We start from the raw sequence: 8,630 nt of genomic DNA on the forward strand, positions 1-8,630 counted from the left end.
ATGAGTGAAATAATAAAATAAAGGCCTTGCATAATGATGCATACACACATTTATTATTTTTTTATGTGTTTAAATGAAATACTTATTTGGATGGTAAACTTCCAAACCTGTGCAAAAGAAGGAAAGCAGCACTTTTAGTAATATATTAGCCAGCGATTGGTACACAGTTATGAAAGCACAAATTATATAAACACAACTGACCTCATCACCACGTTTCTGCAAAGTCTCTTACTGAGCAAATCTTCATAATGTGAATCACTGCTGTATCTAATCAAAGCAAAATACAGTACATAACCTTATTAACATAAATGTGTGTAATTTAATAGAAGCACAGTATTTATTTGAATTAAAATCAATAAACACCCACCTGTGGTGAGTCTGTGCTGGTTAGTTGCTGGCTTTGTCTCAGCTCATGTGGACAGCAGCATGAAACTGGAGTGACACCAGAGCCGCTGAGCTGCTCAGGTGTACATGTACCTGACACAGAGGCGTCAGACACAGTCTGCTCCGGACAGGGACCGTTGATGAGAAGATAGTGAGTTGGAGTCACGTCCGTGGCGTAGCGGCAGCAGCAGTTGTGTCGAGGAAAGGACGTGGTTTGCACCGGCATGGCACTGGTTAAAGTGCAAAGAGCTGGGATGTCCCACTGATGGCCACTGCAATGGTAGGTGGGCAAAGCTTGCTGGTTGGGGGCGTATCCGTTTCTCATCTCTACAGTCATTGATCCATTCATGTAAAATTGAACCGTGTGTGTATTGCTCATAGTTTCGGGGCAGGTCAGGTGGCAAAGCCTCCAGTTTCCCCTACAAGCTGAGGTGCTGATGCAGGGGCGCTGGCATATCCTGTGGACTAGATATTTAAGTGACTAGACATTAATGGTTAATAAATAATAAAAAACAACAGTAAATGTCAACTCTAGAAAACACATCAACGTTCACTATAAACCAAAAGGTTTGTGGACACCTGACCATGAGCTTGTTGGATACGCATTACAATCTTGCTTAATATAAAGTTGCTCCCCCTTTTGGTAAGGCATTCCACAAGAGTTTGGATTGTGTCTGTGGGATTGTGTACCCATACAGTAGAAAGATCATTTGTAAGGTCAGGTTCTGATGTTAGGCAAAAAGGTCTGGATCTTTATTAATGTTTTAATTTATACTGGGGTTGAGGTCAGTGCTCTGTGCAGGCCACTGGAGTTCCTCTACCCCTTTTAATACAAATTTATTTATTTTATATAACTAAATGCATATGTTGGTTAGCAATAGGTGTGGCTGAAACACTTGAACTACCTGTTTCGGGGAGGTGTCCACAAAGTTTTGGCCCTTTTAAAATTTTTTGACCAGATTTCCTAAACAGGTGTCTCAATATGGTAAATTAATGCACACCTAACATATAATATAGCATTTAAATACATAACATGGCTTACCTGCTTCGTGAGAGCAGCCAGGAACCAAGTGTGTTGGATGTAGGTGCTCATAATAGCTGCCTGGAGAGAGCTGAGCTTCAGGTTGAGCTCTCTTTTCCACAATAAGAGTGGAATTACCAGAGAAAGTCAACTGGGAACATGGAAACGAGTGCAAACCAGAATCAGCACCAGGTATAGAGGATTCTGAGTCTATGTGGGATGAAGTGTTTGAACTAAAGTCTTCTGATGGTAGGGATCTCAGAGATGTATGCCCAGATTGATCATTTTCTGACTGTGGCACCGAATTAATGGGTACCATTTCTGAAGGTGGGGAAATAGAAGAAAATATCTGGTTCTCAGGTTCTAAGCCAGTTGTTTCAGTTGTTCTGTCGTTTGCCGGACACTCGGCAGTGTGGACATCTGTTTCTTTTGCTGGTTCCATTTGTGGTAAAATAGAGTGGTCTAGCAAACTGGTGACATCAGGGTGATGGGATTGCAGGATCTCTGGATTCTTTGGATTAGCAGTGTCATGTGGTGAAGTGAGAAGGTTTGGGTCTTCTTGCAATAAAACGAATGAATTTGTCTGTTGTTCCAAACTCAGCTTGGCTAAACCTTCTGAGGAAGGTGCATGAACTAGGTCTGGATTATCTGCTTGTTTGGTTTCAGGGATCTTGGGTGGAAAATCTGAGGTGCTGCTCATTTTTGTCAATGAGTCAGAAACATTTTCACTCGATTTATTTGGTGCTACTTGAGGCAGGTTATTAGCTCCTGCTTCATGTGACACTTGCTCAGGTGGTGCAGGCAAATGTAGATTGGCAGCTTCATCCATTTCTATCTGTGTTTGCTTAGTTGGATAAATTGATGGAGTATCAAAAAGAATGTCAGGTACTTCTCTGTTCAGACATGGTTGCACCTCTGGAGAAGAAAAAAGTGAAGGATCTTCAGCCGGCTCCGCCTGTCCCGCATCATTACAGCCCTGATTTTTATTCACAATTGATGGATCTGCAGGTGATGACAGGACTTGTACGTTGTCATCCTGAAACGTCTGTTCTCTTACCTCTTCATAATTTGACAGGGGATCCTTCTGAAACATTATAGTCTCAGGCACATTTTCAGAATGAACAACGATCATGTATTCACAAGGGACAGATGGCGTCCTGATGACTACAGTATTGGACTCTACGTCAATCTCACTGAGAGAGATTTTCTCATAGATGGCAGATGCTGTGCGCTTGCACATAACTGGAGTTGTAGAGACTCCTTCATTATCAATGCTTCTGTGTGGATTTCTGCGATAGATGACCACTTCATTCCCTGTAGGAACTGTTTGTATATCGTGGTTTAAGCTGGTTGGTGTCAAAAGGTCCCGAGTAAAATGTTCAACCACATGTTCCATATCAGTTACAGAACAGGATTTCTCAGCAGATTCTGCTCTTGGAGAACATGGTGGTGAAGGTGAGCTGGTGTTATCTTGAGTCTCTTGGTTGTGACTGTTGAATTCCTCTTTTGTTTTGTATAATTTATCCTCTGTGTTAAGCAGCAGCTTCACAGGATCCACACAGACAGGACCTTCATTGGCCAGCACCTCCTGTAGATCCAGTGGAGCGGCACTAAACCACAACTCTGTCAAAAAGAAGCACAAATATTTTTTAAATATGTGGTCTCAGAACAAGATGAAATACATTGTGTAGGTAAATATGATAGACTGACTTGAGTTAAACTCTTTTATAAGATCCTGAAGTCCAAGATTTTGATTAACTGTGAAAACAGAAACAGTTTAAAAAACAATTTGAACTAATTGACATTATTTTTATAGGAAATTATACAACAAAACGTTTCATTGTGATTAAGGTTGTTGAAAAGTTTTTGATTAGATGTTGCACATGATTTTAAACAGCACAACAATAAATGGGGGCCACGGTTGGCCCTGCTCTTGCTTTTTCTCTATCCATGTGTTCAGCAACATACTTCAGTCAAGCTTGAAAGTGCTTAGTATTAAACAAGAGCTGCCTTTTCCTATCTCTAAGTCCATAAGATTCTAAGCTGTTTTAATTATCGACAGTGGCAGCTTTGATTCTATGATAGACTTGTGTCTTTAATTACGTTTGACCATCCAGACAAATTTTCTCTTGGTTTTCTTCTCAGTTTGAGTTTTCTTCTTGACCTTTGTAAGGATCCTCTGTGTAATTTTTTTGGTGCAGGCAAACTAGATGTGCAGGCTGGATGCCTGGCAAGGTCCATAGCACAGCTGCACCACCTGAGCACCAATTATTTTGATAATGGTCCTTACTCTTTGTTTTAGAATCACCTGAATCATTTTTCATAAAACAGCATGTCCCAAAAGTGCTTTATTTTTTAAATTGATTATTTAATCGTTTTTGTACAAAAAAAAAACATGTACATACCTGATTTAAACCTGAGAAACTCTAAAAAATAAAGTGCCCCAAACTCTTTGATATTCTCAGGTTGTGTTGTGATGACAGCTCTGGCAAATCCACGAAGAAGAATCGTGAAACCTGGTGGCAGATTGAGTCTTGATTCTACTGTGTTCATCTCTGTAGCATTTCCTTTCTGTCTGAAACACAAAACACATTTTATTCAACAGTAAAACACTGACATTAATACGTTTAAAAGTTAAAATTAATGTTAGAATCTCAATGATTCCGGACACACATTTAAATGGGACAGTGTGGAATGAACCAACCTGATCATAAACATCTGAGCGGTTGAATTATGGGCTTGGAGAGAGAGAAGCAACTGTTGAACCAAACCTTGAAGATGTTGTTCAAAAGACATGGAAGATTAGAACATTAGTATTGCTACTTTTAACTTAAATAACTTCCAAATAATTCAAAGTTTTTTCACTCATTATCTGTTTTATCACCACTTTATCCTACTCAGGGTCACGGTGGGTACAATTCACTGGGCAAAAGGTAGGAAACACCCAAATATTTTGCCAGTCCATCACAGGGCAAGCACACACACCCAAACATATGGGCAATTTCAGCATCCTGACTACATGTCTTTGGACTGTGGGAGGAAACCGGAGCTCCGGAGAAAACCCTAGCAGACACCGGGAGAGAACATGCAAAACTTCACACAGAAAGAACCAGGACTGCTCCACCTTAGAATGAAACCCTGGAACTTCTTGCTGTGAGGCGACAGTTGTCACAGTAAATAAACACCTTCTAAATTCCAAGACGTAACTTAGGAAATTGTAAAAAGCTTCAGTGTACTTACAGAAGATGGTAGACGACTCTTTTAAGACTGTAAAAAGCAAGGAAACGTCTCACTTATTTGAATACATACAAATGCAATATCGTTTCTATGGTTACTATGGATAATACATTTAATATTAGACGATATTCAGTGAGCTGGTGTTAGTAAAAATGTTATTCAGACAATGAAGTAAAATACGATTGAACTATTAGTATTTTATTAGTATTTTATTAACACAATGCTTTTAACTTGTGTACCTTTGTTTAGGCAAGCATAGCTTAAAAGCTACACTGATACTGAGCTAGTAACAAATCGTTCGCTATTGAATCGACTCTTTAGCTGAACGCTATAAACCGCACTGAGTAAACATTTTTAAAAGAAAAGGTTAAAATCCTTAAAGACAGCCCAATAACGTGACAAACTAATTGCTACAACAGTTATTTTATATAAATTCAAATTGCAATGTATTCTAAAAACAAACAGTATGTTTTTGTTAATGAGCCGTTTGGTAGCTGAAAGAGTCGGTACGTCTTGGTGATCAAGTGAGTCAATTGATATGATTCACTAAAAAGAGCCTGAACGTTTTTCACTACTAGTGATGGGAATTTCCTCCTTTTAGAGAGCCGGTTCTTTTGGCTCGGCTCACTAAAAAGAGCCGGCTCTTTCGGCTCCCAAGTGGCTCCTTAGATTTTTTTTGTTGCTTAAAATTACCAAATTACATGTAAAATGAATTACTAATGTAAAAAAACATTGTATCAAATGTTTATTATTTAAATTGCTTTATCTATATACTCAACATGGAACAGAGTGCTCCAACAATAAATTATAAAATACAAAAACAAAGACCCATCTCAATTAGACAAAAATATCTGATTGTGTATATTATTTATACGTTTGCATCTAAAGTCGGATTCCCAGGTGAAGAGCCCGGGTCCTTTCTGTGTGGAGTTTGCATGTCTTTCCCGTGTCCGCGTGGGTTTCCTCCGGGTGCTCCGGTTTCCTCCCACAGTCCAAAGACGTGCAAGTGAGGTGAATGTTCCCGTCAAGTGTAAAACGTGACGTTAAAATCCTAATAAACAAAACAAAATAAACAAGCATCTAGAGTGAAACAACACAACATCAACGAAGCATCACTCACACTCAACAAAATATAAATGAAAATGTGCAAAACAAAAAGAAAACGCAGCATCCAGGTGACAGTATTTGTAAGTATTTAGTGAAGATTGGCATTCAGAAAAATCAAGGAGCTCATCTTTGATGGCTTGATCCTGTTTTTCCTTTCTGTTATGATCTGCCCTGTTAAAATAGATTCTCTCTGAGGGGACAGATACACAGTCTATGTGCCATCACATGTATAAGATGTGGGTAGACTGAACACTTGGTCTCCCAGTGAACACTTGATTCAGTGGATCTGCACTTCTCTGTAAAAGGGGCTTCTCGTGTCCAAACTTTACTGTTTCCTCTCACTCATTTTCCTCACCTTTCCAGCGTGTAATGTCTGCTTGTAAAGCGCTGAGTTCTCTCGCTCTCTCTCCCTCCTGTTCGTGTGCACGCTGTCTGTGTGTGTGTGTGTGTGTGTGTGTGTGTGTGTGTGTGTGTGTGTGTGTGTGTAACCCCTCCCCTCCTGCTCAGTGTAATTACACAAACGCCACCACGTATCTTGACCAATCACGTGCGGTTTTGACAGAAAAAAAAAAACCGGAAAAAAACGAATCGGCTCCCAGTCAGGAGCCGGATCCCGTCGTTCACTTTAAAGAGCCGACTCTTAGAGCCGGATCGTTCGCGACCGACCCATCACTATTCACTAAACCAAACACTTAGTATGGCAGCAGTAACTTTGCCTGAATAAAAAAAAAAAACAGTTTTACAACAACAACCACTTCTTAAATCAGCCAAATGTTTAATAGTTTGTACTTCTATATTACTGAATCAGGTTTGAAATCTTCTGGAACGTTCCAGTAATACAGCAGGTAGGCTAAGCAAACAATAATAGTACAAAATCCTCCCTAAATGTTGTGTTAAATTAGAAACATCACACTGTGTAAAATTACAAAAGAGTCAAAACCTTTTCACTAAAATAATAACAACAAGAAACAAACTACAGCTACAAAAAACGTTGAAAACGATGTATTAAAATGTAGGATTGTGGAACCAGACAAATTTGGTTAGCTCAAAAAATTGTGATACAACAAAGCGACAACACAAACTTTATTTTTTCCATAGATTTATTTGCTTCTTTAATTTAGAGTTTATCCAGAAATTAAACATTGACAGGAATGTCCAGTGGTTCTTATACATTTCTTCAGGTGTGAATCGTTTGCCCTGAGACTCTGAGGATTACACAGACTAAGCCCCAAAATCTGATTCTTCAACTGCACTGCATGTTTATGTTTGACCAACTGACAGTATGTCAAAAAGTCACAAAATAGGCATTTACATAAGTTTACTTAAGTACGATTTAAATATAACAAACTGGGACATGTATATGGAGGAATGACAATTTTCAGGATATAGAGTGGGGCCCTGATAAAGGAATTTTGCCACCTATAACACACAGTTGCTCTCACATAAACACCATTTCAAACCATATGCATATCAAATGTCATTTTAAAGTCAGTCAGACTTTCATTACTTTAATGGAAATAAACTTTTGCATGTTTTTGGAAGCTGGGATGAGACCAAGTACCTGGGGAAATCCATGCATACAAAAAGAAAATGCCAAACCTCTTACATACAGTGATCACAGGTAACAGTTCCTTAAATCACAACTGTCAGGTGTACATATTTATGACAAGACGTTTTTACATGGAGAAACAATAATGAATGAAAACAACCACACACTGCAGTAGTTCATTTCTTATTATAGCTGCCAGACTCGGTAATTGAGAGATTAGGATCTTCCGTCACACTGATGCTTATTTACAAGGGTTTTACACTGATTAATGCAGAACATTTAAAAGGCATTATTTGTGCTGAATTTATATAAGATATAATTACGGATCAATCCAATATCAATGCGGGCCGAGTATAGATGCACAGATTACAAATTTAATTACAGGGTGACTGCAAACAACATTCAGTGGCTGTTCTTGATTGGCAGAAGCAGCAGGTCTATGCAGACGTTCTCCCAAGTGGCTAAGCTTCTTCAAAAATCCAACATGTACAGAAATGAGATGCATCAAAAACACTTTTACAATTAAATAAATCATGTGGTGCCTAAAGATTCCCACCTCTACTTTTGTATTGTAACTAATCAGTTGTCATTGGCATGGGAATAAGTGACATCCATAACCTAAAATAAAAGTGTAGCAGGAGAATTTTTTGGTGGGGGTTTAGTTTGAGTAAAAGGGAGAAGGGTAAGAGAATATTCTGAATGATCTGAATGTCTGAGTGAGATGTTTAGTGGATGGAAACTGCAAGTTATTCTTCATTTAATTGTAATCATATTAATATCTGCAGTGACACATGGTAGGCAGTATATGTATAATTTTGTATTACATGCTACTAGTGTTAATGCATATTTGGAGTAAAATTCACTTTTAAATTTATTTTAGATGTGATAGATAACTCTGGACAAAATCATTAAGTGAGTGTAAACAGAGTAAAATTTAAAGGTTGTGATAGATACAGTGTATCACAAAAGTGAGTACTCCCCTCACATTTCTGCAAATATCTCATTATATCTTTTCATGGGACAACACTATAGACATGAAACTTGGATATAACTTAGAGTAGTCAGTGTACAGCTTGTATAGCAGTGTAGATTTACTGTCTTCTGAAAATAACTCAACACACAGCCATTAATGTCTAAATAGCTGGCAACATAAGTGAGTACACCCCACAGTGAACATGTCCAAATTGTGCCCAAATGTGTCGTTGTCCCTCCCTGGTGTCATGTGTCAAGGTCCCAGGTGTAAATGGGGAGCAGGGCTGTTAAATTTGGTGTTTTGGGTACAATTCTCTCATACTGGCCACTGGATATTCAACATGGCACCTCATGGCAAAG

General features: G+C 38.7%; 1 protein-coding gene across 1 annotated transcript; it reads right to left on the reverse strand.

Moving 5' to 3' along the window:
- Positions 1-31: 31 nt before the first annotated feature.
- Positions 32-4,712, reverse strand: LOC134331365 (calcium-binding tyrosine phosphorylation-regulated protein-like). Its single transcript, XM_063012740.1, has 8 exons — positions 4,646-4,712; positions 4,110-4,176; positions 3,811-3,980; positions 3,116-3,163; positions 1,427-3,028; positions 368-849; positions 202-267; positions 32-107 (listed from the first exon to the last, which is right to left on the reverse strand). Exons 2-7 carry the CDS (start codon positions 4,121-4,123, stop codon positions 256-258), a joined length of 2,328 nt encoding a protein of 775 aa, XP_062868810.1. The 5' UTR covers positions 4,124-4,176; positions 4,646-4,712; the 3' UTR covers positions 32-107; positions 202-255.
- Positions 4,713-8,630: the final 3,918 nt, after the last annotated feature.

This window comes from Trichomycterus rosablanca, chromosome 17 (genome assembly GCF_030014385.1).
Source record: "Trichomycterus rosablanca isolate fTriRos1 chromosome 17, fTriRos1.hap1, whole genome shotgun sequence".
Classification (NCBI taxonomy): domain Eukaryota; kingdom Metazoa; phylum Chordata; class Actinopteri; order Siluriformes; family Trichomycteridae; genus Trichomycterus; species Trichomycterus rosablanca.